We start from the raw sequence: 21,760 nt of genomic DNA on the forward strand, positions 1-21,760 counted from the left end.
CGATCTACGCGGGAACTGCCTCGCTGCTGCTCGCAGAGCGCTCAGTCCATGTGGCCGAGGCCGCACGGTCCCTGAGGCACGCTTCCCTTCGCCAGGACACAGCTGACATTGCTCAGCAGTCTCGGTAATTAAATAATATTCATAAAAATATTCTTCCATCGGCATATATTTTGACTCAAAAATTAACTGTGTCCAAACGGTCTTCCAAAAGTCTTTGGTAAGAATCAAATCCTAATAAACATAGAAAAAGTTCTTAAACAACCATGAAAGGAAATGTTTCAGTTACTTTTGAGCTTGAATTAAGCTAAAATTTACAAATCGTTGTTCAAGAATCTTTTCAAGTTTAAGATAAATGTCCATATGCGGCTCTGAGAGCCAAGAGTCTTTCCACGGTTCCTCCATCGTTTAGAGATGGAACAGCAAAACAAAACAAGAAGAGAAATCCAGAGTTTACTCACAAATCAGTCGCTGTCCTTAGGGATCGGGGATCGTTCTGCTCGCATTACCCACCATTTGTTACCGTGTGGATACTGCAACACGCATATCAGACAACAAGGCCTGTGGAAAAGAAATACATATGAACTGATTCTTGCTAGATGTTTCAGAGATGTTTATTTCTCCAGCCGCATGGCCGGGGCTCTCCCGAGGAACTGCTGCAATCCCGGGACCCGAGGGTCCTTGCTGGGGCAGGGGAACACAAACCAACCAATGGGAACGAGGCTGAGCAGGGCCAGGGAAACCCCGTGTCTCCCACCCAGGGCCCCTCTCCCAGGACCACATGGCAGGGCAGGAGGGCCCCAACACTGAAGTGAGGAATCTTTATCAAAGGGAAGCTGTAGAAAGAAGGCTGGTGTCATTTAAATATGCATTGATTAATATATTTAGAGAGTTTGCATTGGATGTAAGAAAGTTCTGTATTCTTTTTTTGCTGAGAACTGCATCTTTTCTGAGGTACTACAATATGATTTCAGTGCTTTTAACTAAAAGGTTAATTAAATTATTTCTTTTTAAATGGACTGGGAATCATTTTGGTAAGATTGGAGATGCTGTAGTGCTACTGACCAGAGCCAGTTCTGTAGTGAGTTAAGTGGTGGAACCATACTGCCTTTACAAGCATATGTTTGGATGCTTTTTTTGATGTTGCTAAACCCAGTTCATAGTTTATCAATTTATTTGCAGAATTTATTTATTTATTTATACAGAATGTTTCCTGCTGGATGATCAGATGAAATTTCCTACTAATGTAAAAGCTCAAATATTGCGCATTGACCTTTTTTTTCCTGCAGTAATGGAAGTGGTCTACTGCAGCATTTATTGCAATGTCCTTGAGATGCAAAGTTCCTTCTCAAGGAGTTCTCCTGTTACCATTTCCTCTGCCCTCGTTCATTCCCTAGCTTAAACCTTGTTTCACAGACTGCCTCTGTCCAAAGGAACAAAAAAAACCCTGACCAGCTTTTTTGTTGTTTCTTTTGACAGCAGCACAGCGTGTCTGTCTGTGCCTACCAGAGAACTATATTGAAATAGCTTTCTTTGTGAATTCCTCATTGCTATTCATTGATGGAGGTTGTCACGTAAGGGTCAAATTAGAACTCAGTCAACCACAGCAGCAAGAGGACCCAGGCTCAAGATAGATTTCAGCATAAGGTCTGAGAAGCAGTTTATTTGGAATGTGTTACATGTTATTTAATGTATATATATATATATGTATATAATTCCAGAGTGTTACTCTTTTATCTGTAGAAACTCAGTTATGTTTAATTTATTCCCTCTGGTCATTTACTTGAGAATTAGTCTTTCTCTCACTCTGCCTCCTGACTTTCATCTTTGGGCATATCTTTGCACAGTTTTGTTATATATATATATAAGTTTTGAGCATAGAATTTACTTCTGTTAGTTTAAGAAAAAATGAGTTTTCTGGCATGATGCTTCCGTGCCCTTTGAGGTTGGATCCATGCAAAGAAAGGATCATATTTCTGGTAATTTGGCTGAAACACAAGAAATTGTGTTTATGCTGGCTTCAGGAAGGCAGACAGTACCTGGTCAAGCATAAAATCTGCCAGGGCAACATTCCTCTCTGAAAATGTTCTAAAACATTTGAACCAGCAGTGTGAGTTTGTACTGCCTCTGCATTTTGTGCCATGTGGTTGCAGCATTTTTGATGTGGTAGTAGCTTAAGACTGGCAGTGCTGCCTCACAGAACCATGCCTATGCCAAATGGGTTCTGTTCTGTACATTCTTCAGCAAAAACAGGGACTAAGTTGGTAGCTGCCGCACTGACCCAGAGAAGTTTCAGTGATAAATGTTTTAAGACAAAATAAATCGGGGATTTACTGAGCTACACGGATGACCTGATACCCAAAAGCTTCTTTTGCTTCGGTTTCATACAGGAGGGATTTACTGAGCTACACGGATGACCTGATGTCCCAAAAGCTTCTTTTGCTTCGGTTTCATACAGGATCAGATAGGTACGTATGCAGCCAGGGAGAACAAGCTATTGTGCTGTGTGCATCTTTTCAAAATCAATGTCTGCTCTCTAACACGGATCTGTGAAATGATCTTGAGCCGTTTGGGGCTTGTACATCTGGCTGAGGCCTAAAGTTGTGTGCCTAAATAACAGTTCTCATTTCTGAGGGCATCATGTTAGCTTTTTGTGTTTTAAATTGCCTGGCTATAATATCCAGCTTTGCAACATTCCATCATCTACAAGACATTCCTTCCAGTCTAGAGTTTTCCCTGATTTAGGACATTAACAGTAAATCTCACAGGAACATGCAAGTATTGATCACTGATAACAAATCAGATTAATCAGGGTGGGGTTTCATTCCCTAGGAGTCTCAGGATTGGCTTCTCTGAATATTATTTCTTTGTATTGGTTTGGAACGGCCTGGTGTTGGGTAGCAGGGGTGCCACAAAGATGGCTCCTGTGAGGAAGCTGCTGGAAGCTTCCCACCATGTCCAGCAGAGCCAGTGGCTGATGGCTCTGAAATGGGCATGCTGCTGGCCAAAACTGGGCCAATGAGAGAGGTTGGTAACACCTCTGTGATGACATATTTAAGAAGAAAATCAAAACAAAGTCACAAGATTTTGGATTCTAGTCAGAGAAGAGGAGGAGATGAGAACATGTGAGGGAAAACAACATGGAGACACCAATGTCAGTGAAGAAGGAGGGGGAGGAGGTGCTCCAGGTGCTGGAGCCGAGATTCCTCTGCAGGCCGTGCTGATGACCATGGTGAAGCAGCTGTGCCCCTGCAGCCCATGGGTCCAGGGGGATGCAGAGATCCACCCACAGTCCGTGAGGGAGGTGCCTGTGCCGGAGTGGGTGGGTGCCTGGAGGAAGCTGTGATCCACTGGAAGGCGCGGCGGGGAGAGAGGGCCCCTCGTCCCCGGCTGGAGGAACCTGTCCTTGGAGGGCTGCATCCTGTGGAAGAGAGAGCCACGGTGCAGCAGTTTTGGGAGGGCTGTGTGCCTGTGGGAGGGGCTCACGCTGCAGCAGGGGCGGTGTGGCTGCTGCTCCTGAGAGTGGACCCACGCCAGGGAAGTTCACAGAGAACTGTCTCCCATGGGAGGGACCCCACGGCCTCACAGGGGAAGACTCCTCTCCCGGAGCAGCGGAAGGAAATATCGGTGATGGACTGACCAAACCCCCATGCCCTGTCTCCCTGCGCTGTCAAGAAGATGGAGGGGAGGGCTGGGGAGTGAAAGGTGTACTAAGGGTTTACTTTACTTCTCATTATCCTCCTTTGATTCTGTTAGTGATAAATTCACTTTGCAACTTAAGTTGAACCTGTTTCGCCCTTGGAGTGTTTCTCCCGGTCCTTGTCTCACTCATTAAGTGTTCCTTAATTTTTTTTTTTCCTTCTCCCTCCTCTGCTCAGTTGTGGCAGGGGAGGGTGAGTGAGCAGCTCTTGTGGGTGCCTGGCATTGGGCCAGTGTCAAACCACGACATTCTTTTACTACAAGTTTGGAGGAAAACAGTGTAATAAATAATTTCTACAACACAGTGAGAAGAACATGGGAGCTGACTATATACAGAAGAGGTAATACCTTATTAACTAACTCTGTCTCTCTTTCCTCTCTCTTGTAGCTGGTTCTTCTTGAGGCTGCTCTCCTGCTTTGTCTGTCCTGTTCTAGTCTTAGTGGGTGATGTCCCAGCAGCTCTAACCATCAGACTTCAGTACCTCACTAGGTGTGTATTGCTCAATTTTCTCTGCATGTTTTCTGGTGTCGCATGGGGGGCAACAGTCATGTTATGCTACTCATCTCTTGTGGCACTTGAGGCTGAAAATGTCATTGGCATGTGTTATGCTTCAGTTCCATAGATTGTTTAAGCCCCATTTTTGCTTTTATTCTGCTGGTTTTCTTCCCTGGAGAAGCACAAAGCTGCTGTTTCCATGCACACTCACAGGCCTTCGTGTTTGCTCCTACAGCTGCTGAGCTGCAGTATGAATGAGCTTCTTGATGCTCATAGAAACACCTCGTGCGAGCAGGACTGAGTAGACTTGGAGGGGTCTTGGACAGAGCAGTAGTGGGGCAGCTCTGAACTGAGCGTCCAGACTGTTGGACATGAGAAATCCCTGAGAGCCTCTGATGCTGAGAGAAGCCCCTGCTGTGTTCTGTAGGTGGTGGGTGGACACTGCACTCTCCAAACACAGCTCACTCACGGGCCTGATCTGAGGAACACACAGTACTTTGAAGTGCAGGGGATTTGAGGTTCTTCATGACTGTTAGCATTTAGGTGCCCAAATCTCACAGAACATGACCCCTCTTAATCTGAAGAGCTCTTTAAAAACTCTTGACTATCAGCTACATCCTATAATAGCAAAATTAACATGCAGAGTTGACTCATGTTTTTTGTGGAGCACCAAGTGGCCCTTGGAGTCTTGGCAGTGTTTCCAAGAGCCTCAGACTTGGGCATGAGCTGGGGTATTAGCAGTGAGCGGGACCCCTGTTTTGGCTCTTTGCACTGGGGTGATTTTCATCCTCGGTGAGCACTCAGGTTGTATTGACTCAGAAGGGGCCTTTTGATGCATTTTTCTGTTTTTCACATGGACAGTCAGAATAAACACATCCTCTTACTTTGCTCTAATTCTAGTGCAACACTAATGTACGTAGAGTCACGTAGGCAGGAGAGAGAGATTTGCTGCTGTCAGCATAGCCTTTGATACTCTGTAGGCAACTGGTTTCTGTGTTTAGAAGTGCAGCCTAAGGAATAATTTTTACCTGGCTACTCTGGGTCTAATATTTTCATTTATTGATACCCTTTTCAATGCACTTTAATTTATTTACAAATGGTAGCAAATTGCAAGTGGCAGCCTGAGTAACTAACTCATGAGTCAGTACTTTTTTTTTTCTCCTCCAGTCTAGACTGCTGATAATGTAAATTGTTGAAACCCTGGGTAAATAATTAGGGGTGCAATCAACAGCAAGCAAGTATTTATCTGCTAATAAAACATTTGAAATGCAGAAGTCTGTCTTTGTCCAACAGTTCTTAAAAGGCAGTTATTGGTTCTACTGCTGTTTCTGCATAGCAATTAGGATTTTTATGGTCACTAATTGTACATCTGAAAATTTATACAGTTTATTTTCTGCCTGTGTTTTTCTTTGCATAGAGAAAAGAAGCACAATATTTATGGTTATAAGGAGATTAACACTATACTTTCTGCAGGGAGATCTCTCTAGAGATTTATACCATTTATAGAACCCAAATTTTCTAGGTTTTCTCATGTGTGGCATCAAAGGGCTTATATCTCATTAAGGATTTTCTGAATGGGATCTTTGTCACATTCTCAAAATGTGACTTGAAAGTTATATACCAGCTCAGTCATCAACTTGATTTTTATTATTGAAGCTGTAACTGCTTCTGAAGAGGGGCTTCTTGATTTTTCATGCACTCTTGATAAGGCTTTTCCTTAGAACAGAATCTTGCATTATATGTTCTACAAGAAACCTGTTTGTTTTAAATTTACTTATTGTAGATAACATCTTGTTATCTTCTTTCTACATCCCCACTGGATTCACCTTCTGAAATCAGTCCCCAGAAATATCCAGCCTGTGGGACCCCCAAAAGATGACTTTTGTGTGATATCATGGTTGCATGTGAGAAAGAGCAGTTCTAGCTGCAGACAGTGAAGTTCCTGAAAGCTGGGCCCCTGTGGGGGTGACTGAGGAGACCTGAATTCCTGCTCTGCAGCACCTCGAAGGAGCCTGTCTCCATTCATCAATCTCTGAGTGATCCAGACTCTTTTCTTGGGCCTGGAACATCCCCTCATGAGGTGTATTTGGATCTGTGGCAGCCAGGCTGTTATCTGCCCTAGCATGAGGACAGTGATGATCAGTAACCCAGGGGTTGTCTTTAGGAATGTATAGTTAGAATTGCCACTCCCACTCCCCAGTATGCTTCTTCCAAAATCTGACTTGTGCCCGGGTCTGTGAAGTCCTACTTCTTTCACACTGCAAAGAGTCTGTGAGCATGCCTGCGCTCCTGGGAGTAGAGACAACAAACAGAGCTGTCTCCATCTGTGCAAAAGCAGGGAAGCACAAAAGCAGAAACATGGAACTTGGCTGTGCATGAGCCAGCTGAGGTCCAGAAAGTCTGGCTGTGCTCGTGTCTAGCTGTGCCAGGGCTAAATCATGCTGAGATGGAGCAGGTGAGTCTTCCTGTGACTTCCCATGAATCATATTATCCTTTTAGAGGGTTGTGAGTCTCCTTTGCAGAAACCAAATTGGTAACCTCTCTGAAGGTTTTATAGACTTTTAATAATCTATTGGAAGGTCTCAGAAGTTGGCAGCTTGGTCTGTATTTGACTAGTCTGTGACATCTGGAAAACCCTTTGGTGGTTTTTGGTTTTCTTTCAGAATTTCAATAGAAGTTAAATCGATGCATAAATGAGAAAAGTCATTTCTCCTTACTGGTCTGCAAACATGAAAGCCTCAAGTCATGGTTATAAGTAAACATTATGAGATTAATACATGGTAATCCTTACACTGTTCCCAACATGATTTTATATTACCCTGATCCCTTTCAACAGCAACTCTCTAAGGATTAACAATGAACACAGAGCTACTGACAGGTTATTCCCCATGAAATCAGGGTGTATGTCATTGGGTTTGGGTCTGTCACTTCTGCTCCAGTGTCTTTTCGGCCTGTTGGGTGATTTCAACCATATTTGACAAAAGAAAGGAGACTTTGAGCCTACTTAGGAGTTTCCAACAAACTGTGTAAAAACATGCAGCTTAGTCACTACTAATACTCCTCTTTGGGAGCATAACAATATTATGACCATGTTATTATGAGCTACCAAAGAATCTGCACAGGAGAGAGACCTGATAAATGTAACAGTCATGGAAAATGCATCAGTCAAGAGTGTGCATCATCAAAAGGCACAGAACGATGAATCGCTAAGCATCAGGAAGCAAGGAACTATCTGTGCTCATCCTTGTTGATAGATTGAAAACAAAGAATCTTTGGCAGCAAATCAAAGGACAGTTTCTCAGGACTTAACTCTCAGAACAGAACATGAACTGTTCTTGAATTACAGGAGCTTGAGACAATTCTGCCTCTGCTCATCTCAGAGATGCTTTAAGTAGTTTGGTAGTAAAGGGGTTACTTGTTTAATGAAGGATTCTGTTGAGGTCATCATTTATGCTTATATTATACTGCTGATTTCATACTCATAGTAAAATGTTTTGAATGATGTTCAGGTCACAGATCTGTGGAGTCAGTGGTGAGTTTTACTGCATGCACCGAACAGGTGGAGATAGGGTTTTAAATGGGTTGTTTCATAATCCTGCTAGAGAAGACATAAGGCAGAAGTTCTAACCCATCTAGCTGGTTTCTGAGTTCCTTTTTCTGCATTGAAAGACAAGCAGTCCTCTGTGTTTTCCATGGAAGGTGTTTGCTTTTTTCATTTGCATTATTAGCAAACAGCTGCATGAAGGACTGTTTCATTGGCTGAAATCATCAAGCATTTCAACTGCAATTGCACACTCTGCATTTGAAAGTGTTTTCCATGTTACAGTGTGCTGCATTATTAAAAATGAAAACTGTTTTCAGCTACTGTCTGTTAAGTTTGGGGGGGTGTGGAAAAATGGACAGAACTGTTTTCTGAAACCATGAAGTTTCTGTCCTTAAAAATGTTAAACTTCTCACTTATGCTGTTGAAGACAAAAATTCCAGGTATCTGTAGAGAGAATGTTCCTCGTTCCCTCTAAAGCCGTATCTTCTTTATATATTTCTTTTAAGTACGTTATTATTTGCACAGTGAAATTAGCTCTGCAAGAGGGATGAAAACCCTTGTCAGAGCAGTTTTAGCAAAAAGATGAAAGGAATTAAATACAAATTCTCTCAAAGGTGAGCATATATTTTTTTCTTTTTTGAACATGGAAGACTTAGATTAATTACTTATAATTTAAAATCAGATCAATGGATGGAAAGATGGGTGCTTTTCAGAGAGCACTGCAGTTTGCTTCTTAGAATGATCAGTATTTTAGCAGGGTGACTAACGATGTGCATTTTTATCTTTAACCTCTGACCTGTGCCCTCCCCACCCTTTACCTAACCCTTTCCATTTGCCCTGGTCAGTTAACAGGCAGGAAGCATTTGAAAGCAGTCATGGATGACTATGATATCAGGTCTGCTGCCAGCATTTTAGCATCTGTTAAAGAGCAAGAAGCTCGTTATGTCTCCTTGCAACTCGAGCGTGCCAATCAGCCCACAGACCGAATGAGCATTTGCAACATTGGCAATGGTCAGCCGCTGGCAACCGCCTGGCAGCAGCTCGTACTGCAGGTAACAGCCTGCTCCTTTCACTGTCACTAGAGTCCACCCCTAGCACAGTGTCCCATTCCAGAAAGTCAGTGCATTCTGTGTGTTGTCAGCATTTCATTATTGCGTGGCGTGTCTTCTGATAGCCCAGAGCTGGGGTGCAGTTTGTGCGCTTCATCGAGTCATCTGCAAGCTTGAGCTTCAGAGCCTTGGCTTAGAAGTTGCTCTTCCTCTTAGCTCATGGGATACTTCTAAAAGTATGTGCATACTTGAGTAGAAACCCTAAAGAGGGATCTTCACACCCTCCTCTAAATCTATGCACTTGCTGTAAGTCTGGTGATGTGCTTGTGATTGAAAATGAAGGCTGAATCATAATCTCCATAGCAAACAAAATTTCCATTAGAAATAGCTGGACTTTGAATAGAGGGAGCAGCATGAAAAGCAGAGATTTCCCTCCTGCAAAGCCTTATTGTTTGTGTAGGGAGGACTTCATAATTTGTTTCTCATGTGCAGTGAATTGATAGACTATTTTAATGATGCAAACTGGCTTTGTGGGTAGCTGTAGATTTCCAAACAATGTTTTGCTTGATATACATTCTTTAACTGTTTAAATGTGCAATGATAAACTACTTACGTCTCTAAATTACTTCAGCTCTCAAACCCCTCTGACACACAAGGTAAGTCATGCAGAAGCAATAGTACCATTTGTGAAGGTCTGTTTCCTGAGAAAACATGGTTCAATTCAGAAGGAAACTGGGCTGTGACGATTCTGTAAGTTGTTTCCCAGTTATACCAGACTGTTTTACAATTATACTTGCGTTGAGCTGTATTCAGGCAGACTTTATCTTATATTATGTTAGCACTGCTTTTCTATTAACAGCTGCCATGTTTTTGTACATGTAGATGCTTGAATTTGGGATTTCATGTGAAAGGAGCAGCTTGCACTGGTTAGGCTAAAAGTCTGACCATGTCTGGTAGGAGCTGTAGGTGGTTCTCCTGTGATGAGCATCTGGGCTGGGAGAGGGGGGATGTGCTTACATATTTTTTATAGGAAAAGGACAAGTTCACTTTTTCTGAATGACTTTGTGCAAAGTGCCTGATTAATAGCTTCAGAATGAAATTCCTTATCCACAAAACTGATGAAGCATGAGTTTTCTGCATTGTAATGGCTTAAGGTCTAACCACTTCCAAGAAAACTTAATAAAAGAGTTTGAAGTTACTGGGGTCTACTTGACTCTTACAGAGAAACAGCCCCTGTAAGTGACCCCAGACTGAATCTGCGTATGCTCAGCTCACTGCCACTGGGTTAGGGGAGCTTCAATTCATTGATAATTAGCACTGAGGTTTTTAGAGTACCTTGTATATGAAATAAAATGGTTAAAAACGAAATATGCACAATTAAGAATCAACGTAAGGTTAGTTGTGTGAATTCTCATAAAATATACCAAGGGCCAAATTCCTCCCTGACTTACTAGAATTAAATACTGTTTCAATGAAAGATGAAAGCTGTACATTCAGTCTTATGCAGAACATAGAATCTTTTCATCTCTACTGTTCTGTGTTGCATTTCATTGTGCGGAGTACACAAAGCAAGAGGCGCTCTCTGCTCTACTGTCCGTGGGGATTGCTCACACCCTGTAGTGAAATCCAGCTCTCTGAGGCCGTTTCTGTGAGGACTGGCTGATTGCTGCACATCACCCCATTCAACTGTTTGTTATAAGGAATATTGCAAAGTAACTCAAGTAGCAGCTTTTCCATTTGGAACTTGCATGGTGATTATACATAATCTAGTTATTCTGAGTAGAATTTGGACAAAAGAAATGAGGGTTAGCTCCGTTTTATGAGAGTGACAAATAATCTTTAATCGTCTTCACAACCAGGCATCAGTTTTCCATGTTGTTTGTTTGTCAACGTGGAATCTGCCAAAGGGATTTGTTAGGGAAGTGTGTATAGTCAGGGCTTTGTTAATTGAGTCTCAGTACTTTTTTTTTAATATACAATCCCATACTTACTTCTTAGAATAGAAAATTAAGCTTTTTTTTTTCCCCTTTTCATTTTAGACAAGGAAAAGTATTATATATATGGGCAATGTGCCAGGAGTCTTAACAGTTTTCTGAAGTCCTTGAAAGACAAAATCAAGGTCTTAAAAAATATTGATTCTAATTGATTAATTCTGGAACTCTTACTTTAATTTCTTTCTTTTTTTTTTTATTTTATTTTAATACTAGCTTTAAACTTGTTCCGTAAGAATAACTCCTTGTCCTAGACAGCCCAGTTAGCCACTTGCTGGTGAGTTCTGCCTGTTCAGTGTGAATTTCAGATACTGGAATAGAACATGTGAGCTCTGGTGCACTTGCTGACTTTTTCTGTGAGTGTGTATGCCATTGTGTCTATTGGCCCTTGATGAGAAATATCAGATCTGCAAATGAGGTCAGGGATGTGCTGTAATTGCCAAAAATTGCATGCATAGGCTTCTTGACTTCACATTAAGAAAGCATGGATACTTTTTTTTAAAAATTACCTTAAAGATATCTTAATGGGAGAAGTTGATTACTGGGACAATCTAAACAAATCATTAATGTTTTTTTCAGATATTAGTTAGAAATAGCTGAGATTATTCTTTAACAGGAAACTTTCTCAGAGGAGGGGTTTCTGGGAAACACTGTCCTCACAATGAGAGGTCCTAACTGTTGTTGAAAAGTCTCCCATTCATATTGAGAGTCTTTTATTCAGGTAGTGGCCAAGGCATGTGCTTCCTTAGCCCGCTGCAGAAGGCAGTGCCTGCCAAACCTCCAGGCTCTGCAGAGGTTTGTACCTGTCTCTGTTCCTGCAGGAGGCTGTGAGCAGCTCCTGCCATAGGGACAGTCAGCTTTAACCCGCACAGGCCCTGGTGAATGGGGACAGAAGTGCTCTTTGTGGTTAATGCACTTGGGGTAAATGTAACTTCTGCCCTGTGCAGCTTCCCCAGTATTCGACTGTAGCTGCAATTAGAGTTTGTTGCTGAGTGTGCAGCCAGTGGCATGAATTAGGGTGTTTCAGCTCCAGAACTTTTGGAAGATATGCAGCTTTATACATGTGTTAGCTGCAGATTTTGAAGTGGACAAATAAAGTGCTCTTTCAGACTAAGAAGCCTCTGGGCAAAAGGTCATTAGTTACACAGTGAAAACCTTGGCATTCGTCTGGAAAATGTAACATTTAATGAAACTTTGGTCATAGATCTTTTATCTGGTTAATAAAATCTCCTAAAACTCACTGCAGTTTTTAAGGATGTTCTTGAATGTCTCTGGCCTTGAGTGGTGGGAGCCACATGGCTGGTCACTGCTGTTGGTTTTTGGAAGTGAAACTCTGGTTGGACTGAAAACAGAAGAGTGGTCTGTTAATGTGTATTTGTGTTTGCTTCTCTAACTTTTGAGGTAAATCATGTACATTGGTTATTACAGTATCCCAGGCCATGGGAGTCTTGGCAGTCTTTGCCTTTTTGGTCAGTTTACCAGGGCAGGCACAGTCCAGTAAGTGTCTGAGTTGCTGGTGAGTAGCACCCATCATGTGTTTTCTACATATTCAAGTATCTAGTTGATAAGGTTTTTAACAAGTCTGAGAAATCTTACTGCTCTTCGTGTATGAGGTATTTAGTTTAATCTACCTGGTTTTGTTTAACTTCTTTCAAATCAGCCTTCTGCTGCTCTTCACAGTGGGAGCTGAAGTTGGGCAGGGAGGAGATACAGATGTGCCCATGTGGGGTATGTGCTGTGATGGGCTGACACAGAGATGCAATATTAGCACCACAGAACATAACTTACTACTACTAAGGAACATTCTCTCGTATATATATATATATATATATATATATACACTTTTATTAAAATATTAGACATGTGATACTTATTAAACATATATATATATATTTATATATACACACTTTTATTAAAATATTAGACATGTGATACTTATTAAACACAAACCTATATCCTGACTTGGTTTAAACTGCAAGGCTCCATGGGTTTCAGAGAAGCTCTGTCAAGTCTGATCATCTGGGGAGCTGAAAAAGGTTTGCATTCAAAGATTGTTTCCCATTGGTACATGGTGACAACTTCCCATTCCTGTTAATGTTGCATAACCAAAATAAAGCACAGCATTTAATAGACCTGTGTAAAAAAGCCCTGTAACAATACATTGACTTCAGAGATTCTGTAGTGCCTTTTAGGGATTTGAGAGGGGTTTCTATCAGAAAAAGCTATTATCCACCTTCTTACAGGTAGGAAAGGTGTGGGAGTTGCCAAATTTCACATGGTACAAATAACAGAAATCAGCCCATTACATGCTGGTGCAGGGTTTTACTTATCAGATATATTGATTCTTATGTGCCTGTAAGAAGTAACATGGGTTGATCTGAGAAGTCTTCACACTGACAAAATCACCCAATAATTAAAAATTTATAACATTTGACTGTTATTTTGATTCTTTTAGGTTCCCAGTGAGGGGTTTGTTGGGGTGTTCTTATATGAAAAAATAAACCAAGTTAATAGAATTAATTTTTTTCTTCACTTTACAAATATGATTATAGCTGTTCGAGGGAAATTAGCTTGTGGAAAAAAGCTACAGGATATTTTCATAGTTATGATTTGGATCATTTATATATCAGCTTATGTTCCAGAGAAATAACACCTGTTTGAAAACAAACATATTTGACATTTTTTTATATTTTAGGCAGGTATTTTTAAGCCATAATTAAGCACCAATATTCTTCAGTATTTATGTTAATCTGAGGTACCTGTGACTTCTGCCAAAAATGACATTTAGTGAATTGAGGGCCATTTTCAAATAAAAGGTGAACTCTAAAGCACACCAGAACACATGGCGAGAATTAAAAAACAAATACAAGAAGATTAGCTCAAATTGCTTTTCTAAGAAAATACCATCAAGTTAACCTTTCTGAGTCAGCCTGGGCAACAATAACGCTTCTGTCTGTATTTCATTACTTCTATTTAAGATTCTCTGCTCCACACTGACGTAGTGCAGACTGCTAGAATGTAGAGGCTATTTCCAGTGCTTTGATAGTAAGAACGTGGGTGCATTAATATTGTATATAATGGGTGTATTAATACTGTATATATGTTTAAACATATCCAGGGAAGAAGCAAAAATGGGTTCTGAGCTATACTGAATCTTCGCCTCACCTTTTCTCTCTTCTGCATCTCATACAAAATGCAATTTCCATCTTTGGGTGTAAAAGTTTCATATAATTAATTTGAGTTTGTAGTGCCTCTTGGCTTCCTGTGTTATGTAACATATTTGCACTCGTATTAAGGGACTGACGGCATGGAAAATTCCTTTTTTTTGCCTTACAGGTAAGGTCAGGTACAGACAACAATGCTGTCAGTTCATGACAACTCCCTGGTGTTACAGTACTGTTTCCTGCTACAATGCCAAATACCAAGAAAAAAACTCACTGGTAGTTAACCCATGGATGTTCTCCTTCTGCTAGTATTGATAGGTAGCAAAATGTCGAAAGAACTTGCAGGGATAATCGAATTCCTTTATAAACCCAGATGAAGGCATAGAAATGTACGTTCTGCTTGAGGGGTACAGCATGGTTTGGTGTCTGTCACCTCACGGCCGATCTCCGGCTGCTGCCGCCCCTGCCCAGCTCCCCTCACTCTGTAATTTGGCTCATGTTCCTTTGGCCTGTAGGTTCCTGGGAGTTACAGGGGCACTTGCTCTGCCCTCAGCCTGATCCTGCAAATTCAGTGAGTAGAGTTACTGAGCTTCTAGGAGTGACCTGGGTCAGGTTTCAGCTTCTGCATATGTGCAACTGTTCAGAGGTTCCGGGGGAAAAAAGAAGAGGGAGATTTGGGAATATGATTCCCATGGGAGAATGAGTTCTTATATCAGAATTCATTGTGAGCTGGGAGATACTTGCAGTACCAAGGGATCCCAGCAGTTAGGAACTGCACCAGGAGCCATTACTCAGCTGCTTTTCAGGGAGACATGTTCCCATCTGCTCCCATCCCTGGCTTCTGCTGTGTTGGACATGACAATAATTCCATTTAGCTTGGAGGTTGGAGCTTGAGTGCCTTTTTTATGGACATTGTTCCATCTCTGTGAAAGCATCAGCTCCTGGTTTAGAGTAAGAGTCGGGACCTTTGGCTGATAGCTCAGCAAGAGGGGAAGCTGAAGCAGGAGCTGGTGTTCTCGGGCCCAAAGCACTGCAGTTGGCTTGGGGCAGTGCTGCTGCCAGCCCACACCCTGCAGGCCTGGGCCAGAGCAGGAGCTCTCCTGGAACTACTGCAGGTGTCAGAGACTTTACAAAGTGACAGCATGGCATGTGGCACCACTGAGGAGCTCCTGCTGTTCGCCTTTCTGCTGGGATGACGCAAATTCCAAAGGAAATCCTACAACCTGCCTTATGTATTGCAGGAGGAATTCCATAGCAGAAGCCTTAAAATATTGTGCATCAGGCATCATGGTATATATCACATGAGAGGCTCTGAAAATGGACTCAAGTGGTATCCCAGCAAGAATTTACATTTCCTTGTTCTTCTGTTTCTTGAATAGTCTCAGCCCGTGATTATTCTTCACTCTTCATTTAAGGCCTTACAATGGTAAAAGCATGGATACAAGTCAGTGGGAATATTAGTATCAATTTCAGCAACAACTGAGAAGCTTTGACCAGTTGAATCAGAAGCTGTGCAGTCCTTTCCAGAAGGGAATTATTTGATAAGCAAACCACTTAAACCTCACTTATGAGAGTTATTTGGGGCTCAGAACTGCTGGCATGCAGCAGAATCCACTCAAAATCTGATGTGTTATCCGAGAAGTGTTTGTACAAAACTTTGTCAGCGAGTCTAGTTTAAAAAGTAGATTCCAAATGATTCAATAAAAAATAAAAAGGGAACCCAATAACTGAGAAACTGACCCTCTGTCTGGAGGAAGAATTACTTTATTCTTTGTATGATTTGTTTTTTCGAAATTTAATTACATACTATTTTACAGCTTTACATGTGTAGATTGAATGTATACTTCCAGCTCCAAAAAGCACACCTTTGCAGAAATTTCATTTTTCTCTCTGTCATCAAAAGTACCTCACATTCACGTCTCACACTTCATCTGTTAAGTATGTGCTGTGCGACTCTCTGTGGGAGCTGCTGAATTCCAAAGTGCCATCTAATGTTTGTCTGCAGGACAGCAACTGCCTTGCACTAATGATGGTAACAGTGCAAAGCAATGGCCATGTTTGCCCTAAGCATCTCAAATATTTCTGCAGTTTCATTTGCCTTGAAAGTTTCAACTCCTTTTGTTTTGTGCAAATTTTTATTGAATGAGGTTTTGGAAGCAACTGAAAAGCAAGGATTTTCTTATTTTGTTTGCCAAGACTTGAGAAAGAATGATTTTTCACAAGTGTTAGCCTTTCTGGCCTGGAGCTGTGCCAGGTTTAAATTAAAAATATTTAAATTGAATGACAAATTCACTGTTCCATGGTAATTTTCCATTGCTTTACTAATAGAACTTTAGATTTTACATTGCTTTACTAATAGAACTATGTTTTCTTCTACAAGAACATATAAGAGAAACACATTAAAATTAAGTTCTGATTGCAGTGTGTTCCTTATTATATAAACAGGTATCTAGGTTGTTCTTTGCATGATATCTCTGAGTGTTACAACATCAGCAAGTATAACAGCAAGTAATTATTAAAAATGTCTCAAAACAGGAACATTAAAATGTAAACATTAAAGAGTAGTATCAGGTTTAATAGGATTTTTTTAAAAAACAACTTTCTAGTCACATTTACCACATTTGCTTCTTGATAATTAACATGAATCATCTTACATTAAAAGTTGTGATTTATTTTTCATGTCCTGCTGCTTGTTTGTTTCTCAGTTCAGACAGCAGAACATGATTAATTGTCCTGGCTTTTTAAGATTTTTAGTTGTCACACATTTTAGTTCCCAAGCATACGACTGTATTAGTTTAACTGGGATGTTCAGGAAGAAAGATTATAAACCATCAAAACATCTGTTTGCACTGTATCTCCCAATCTGATGAAAAGATTTTGTTCCTAATGCAGGCCTTGATCTGTAGGGGTGCAGTGAGGCAGAGCTTTATCCCTACAAGGCGTTGCCCAGGACCTGGTCAGCCTTTGTGAGCCTCTTCCCTCGCAAAGCCACGTGTGGCTGCAGAAAGGTTTTGCAGAAACTATAAAACCACCAAGCAGCCAACCTGGCAATTTCCTTTTCCCCTGAGCCCTTTGGGCTTTGGACCTGCAGGGTTCAACCTGGCTTTTAAAATCAAAAATTCTGTAGAGTTCCCTTTCAGCTGTTCTGCAGTGTCTGTAAGCTCTTGTGAACTAATGCTGAAAGAGCCCAAAATGGGTGTTGGGTTATGATGACATGAATAAATTACTGAGTCTTTTGCTAGTTTAGGCCATCTTGTTAAGGGTTCAAATTATGTTCCTGCTTGCTTTGTCACAAATGTGGAGTAATTCACTGAAGTCATCAGTGTGACTGAGAACAGAATGGCCAAAGATGGCCATGGGCAGCCTGAGGCTGTGTGCCAACTATAATTAAAGCCTTTGATTTAAATAAATGTCACAGTTTTCTCTTTATTTAGGTGTTATTTTAAAAAACCGAAACACAAACCAACCAAACAAAAACCAAAACCCCAACAACTGCTTCTTTTTTAAACTACTAAATTACTAGCTGAAGAGAATATTTTTTATCCATAGTTGTGGTGACTGGGAAATGTTGTAGAATACTGTCAGAGTTCATTTTAAGGACTCAATCTAAAATCCTGGCACAGTGGCATTTTTAGAATAGTGTAGTTAAAGATAGAAAAGAACTATAGTGTCTGTGTTTCTAACCCATCTCAATTATCTCTTCTTCCTTTTTGCAGTCTTATTTTCATATGTAACTATTTAAAATACAAGAAACCTGTTCTGGAATAAATTTCCTACACAGAGACCTTAATTCTCTCTTCAGAAGGGACTGCAAAATAGCTTCAGGTTTTGGTTTGAAGAGGACAGTAATTACCATGAAAATGGGTAGATTGTGCAGACAGTTATCAGTCCAGTACATCATGGCAAACCACATTTCTGCCTTCTGGACGAGAGAATGATGTGTTAAGCTGGTACCTTCTGAGCAAGTGTTTGTAATCTGCAGCATGAAATACAGCACAAATCGTCTGGAAAATCCACAAACCAAAACAGAATCTGAGAAACAAAAAATGGTTACTACTGAGTCTTTCTTTCCTGCATTTGAGTCTTTGTTTTCCTTTCCAATAACTACAGCATGAAATTATGGTTACAGTACCAACCTTAAACTTGATTTGTTTTCCTTTCTGTTGTCATTCTGTTATAAATGTCATGGTAATTTAATTTTTTTTTCATAAGCTCGAGGGGAGGGTGTTTTTATCCCTTTAAAATGTAGTTGATTCTTACCTAAATGAAGCTCCTGGGAAGAAACATAGGTCATTCATTCAACTGCAACCTATATGCAGTGACATGTAGCTTCCTCTGTCCTTTGTTTCTAATGTAAGCAGTGCTGTCACCAGACTGTCCTTGTTCTCATCCTGTCATATGACAACTTAGATGAAATGGAGTTGACTGATATTAGATGTAGCAAGATGGAATCTGTGTTCGTATACAAATTAAAATCTCCTAAACTTACTGAAATGCCTGATGGTGTCAACCTATAGAAAGTGTCTGCTTCCTCTTTGCTGTATTGTTCTTCAGTCTTGTGGTCCTTTAGACCTCTTTTTTAATACTGGCTTCTTAAATAAAAGACACCTAAAATCATTCTCCATATAAACACAACAGCTCCCTGATTGAGGCAACCTGGCTTTGTCTCAATTTCTAACCTTGCAGTATGGGAGCAAGAAGATTGTCAAAACCATGTTCATGGCAATGCTAGAAATAATCTGGGTGGATGTGTCCTACTAGAGTCACGCAACCATTTTGGAGCAAGTACAGATGCTTTGGAAGGGCTCCTGTAACTTTTCAAACACGTTTAAAAATGACGGTAATGCTAACAGAAAAAGATTTCAAAATGTATCTCGGAGATAGAATGTTCTGTTTTCATTTGTCTGGATTAAAATCACTACTGTAGGGCACTCTGACACATCCCAGCGTGCTGTGCTTTAGATCTCCCACTTACCTTGTTTATTTGCTGCATGAAATTCACAGAAGGACAATAAAATATCCTTGGCATGGAAGCCCCTGTTATGAATACAGGCTCTCTAATTCGGAGACTTGCCATGGGTGATGGTGGTGCTTTTGCCTATATGGTTAGCTGGGATTCTTGATTCATCTTGTGCCTTCTTGCTCTGTTGGGTTTATGGAAGTTACATATCACTGAAGCCATATGTTATGATCCCAGGCAGAGCTGTAAACCATTCCCTTTTTACTGCCTCTGAGAGCAGATCAATCTATAGAGCAGCACTAGTGATGGGGAATTTTTTAAGGGTAATGGGGAAAATAAGAAAAGAGAGCTCGGCTGAGATACTATACTATTCCATCTTCCAAAGAATTAAATCCCTTCCTATTTATAAATTTTTAATTTCTCAGCAAGAAGAAAGAAGGTTTTCACCCTGCTTTTGCAGCTGGGAAAAAATGTGACAGATTAAGAATTTAAGGTTCATTAAAAAAAAAGAGGGGAAGGTTGTGATGTAGTCAGCAGTCTGATACTAATGGATAGTGTTTGTTGCCAGAATTTGGAAGTTCAGTAGGGATCTAATCCATAACTCTTTTTTAGGTAATTGGTACTTTGACTTCACATTGCCAAATCTCAGCATTCAGAATTATAAGAGCTGGTAAAATACTGCAAGAGGCTAAGGGGACTGGAGATGTAATTTGCCCTTAAAAAAAAAAACCAAAAGTCTTAGCTTTGAGTCAAAACATTTTCAAAATTTACTTTACAACGAGAAAGCCTACAAGCATCCATTTTATATTTTAAAAGAAAAGCATGTTTTTAAATAACAACCTGACTCCAGCAGGTGGGACGTCAAAATTCAGCAGCACTAATCTTGCATGGCTTGCACAAATACCTGTGGGTTTACAACATGAGAGACTTCTTATGTGAGTAAGAATTGGCAAGTCCATCCAGGAAGGTTTTCAGTTTCGTCGCTTTGCATGCAAGAGTAGCTCCTTCAGTGCCCTATGGATATAAGCTTTACACTGTTTTTTTCTTTGACAGTGTATAAAGGTCTGGCACATAGCCAGGTGCATGGCTAAATTGAATGGTGCTGTTCTGTGCCAGCATGGCCTCAACAAAAGTGGAGCTATTTTAGTTTGTTAACTGAAGAAAAGTTGGACAAGGAGAAGGGGTGGGGAGAGCGCTTTACAAAAGTACAGGAGACTCATACAAACCTTATTCCTTTTGCTTTGGCCTTTACGTATTTTATTAATGGCCACTACAGTTGCCTCTAAATTATTCCCCTGTGGATAGAATACATCTTGTCCCTCCAGTGAAGCAAATCACTTCAGCTAAACCTTGTGGAACATCTACCATTGCCCTTGTCAAACTTTACAGCATTTATTTTTAAACAAACTAGGATGAGCTGGGTAACGTAGTTCTGCCATGTTCTCTGCCCCAAAAATACAAAGCTTTAGCTCTAATATACATCTGGAGTGCTGACACTGGCACTAGTAGGAAGGCTGAAAATAGGATTCAATAGATCTGATACATTTCTTCCACTCTTAAATGAGTGTATAGGAGATGCCACTTTTTCACGTTCCTCTGGTAGGATTGATACAAATTAACTGTTAGTTATGGTGACACTGGAAGGATGTTTTAAAATTTTCTGGGAACCTGAAGCTGGGATGAAAAGACCCTTTTGTGCAAAGGTGCCTGTTCTGATATTAAAGACTATTCAATTGTACCTTTCTTCCTGGTGTGTAGTTGGTCTCCCTGTCTTTGACTATGCCTGTTTTCCAGGGATGGTCTCTAATTTGATGCCAGTATCTTTCAGTCCTTAATTACCATTGTTCAGTCACCAGCTGTTACTGTGTTGGATTTACTTAATTGCTTTGGTTTGCTGCAGGAATCTAGTAGGAAGAGGGAGAAGCACCATTGCCCCTTGGCTGTGTCTGCAAGCAGTGCTGGATTTTCAGCACTGGGGGGGCCTTGGCTCCCTCCCAGGTCTGGCCAACAGCTTCCATGGAAGGGCAGGGCTCTGGTTCAGTGCTGGCTGAGCATCTCCTCTTGCCCTGTTGTGGCTCCAGGGGGAAAAACACTTAAGGTTTAGTTAAGGTTGGTTTACACCTACCAACCTACATCTTTCTTTTAAGAATTGATGTCTTAAAATATTTAATACATCACTTTCTGCAGTTTTGTGGAAAAGGCAGAAAGAAGGATCAGATCCTAGAATAAGAAGTATGGGAAAGCTCTCCTTCTTCCCAGGTATTTCATAAAGGTTCACAGCCTTGTTCAAGGAGTGAATATTAAAAACTAGGTACTTCAAATTTACTAGAAATAGATGGATGTGAAAACCGTGTTGAACTACGCTGTGAAGTCCCAGTTCTTGTTGCAGAATGTGGTGGATGCAAGGCACAGCACATCTGGCATTCATTTTGGTAATGAGTAATTTGTCCAGGCGATCTTCTAATGAATGTGGGACAGGTTCGTGGGCAGGTGAATGGCTTTAAAAAATGAGGCCAGTTGTACTTTTTAGCTCTAAGCCTCACCGCACCTGTGTTAAGATGCAAAAGGGAGGAGACGGTGATAGAAGATCACCGTTCTTTGGTGTTGGCGCATTAGGGATGCCATTAATCTCGAAGTGAACTGCAAAAAGTAAGCAAGCGAGAAGGTTTCCTTTCTTGTGCTTTCTTGCAGACCGCCCTGTAATTCCGGAGGCAGCTGCGCTCCCCGGGCAGGCGCTGTGGGAAGAGCTCTCTGCCGCCGGAGCCGGCAGGTTACCGCTCTGAGAGACGCTGGGAACAGGCGGTTTCCCTCTTTGTCTCTGTAATCCATCAGGAGAGATCCGGGGGCGGGGAAGGCGGGC

At 41.1% G+C, this 21,760-nt stretch overlaps 1 protein-coding gene across 1 annotated transcript in view; it reads left to right on the forward strand.

Moving 5' to 3' along the window:
* The window catches only part of ARVCF (armadillo repeat gene deleted in velocardiofacial syndrome), a 259,690-nt gene that overhangs the window by 95,025 nt on the left and 142,905 nt on the right, over positions 1 to 21,760 (forward strand). Inside the window, exons 3-4 of the mRNA XM_017734735.1 lie at positions 4,085 to 4,186; positions 8,582 to 8,788. Of these exons, the coding sequence (XP_017590224.1) occupies positions 8,612 to 8,788 (177 nt within the window). The 5' untranslated portion in view covers positions 4,085 to 4,186; positions 8,582 to 8,611. The remainder of the gene's footprint in view (positions 1 to 4,084; positions 4,187 to 8,581; positions 8,789 to 21,760) is intronic.

This window comes from Corvus brachyrhynchos, unplaced genomic scaffold, assembly GCF_000691975.1.
Source record: "Corvus brachyrhynchos isolate BGI_N302 unplaced genomic scaffold, ASM69197v1 scaffold114, whole genome shotgun sequence".
Taxonomy (NCBI): domain Eukaryota; kingdom Metazoa; phylum Chordata; class Aves; order Passeriformes; family Corvidae; genus Corvus; species Corvus brachyrhynchos.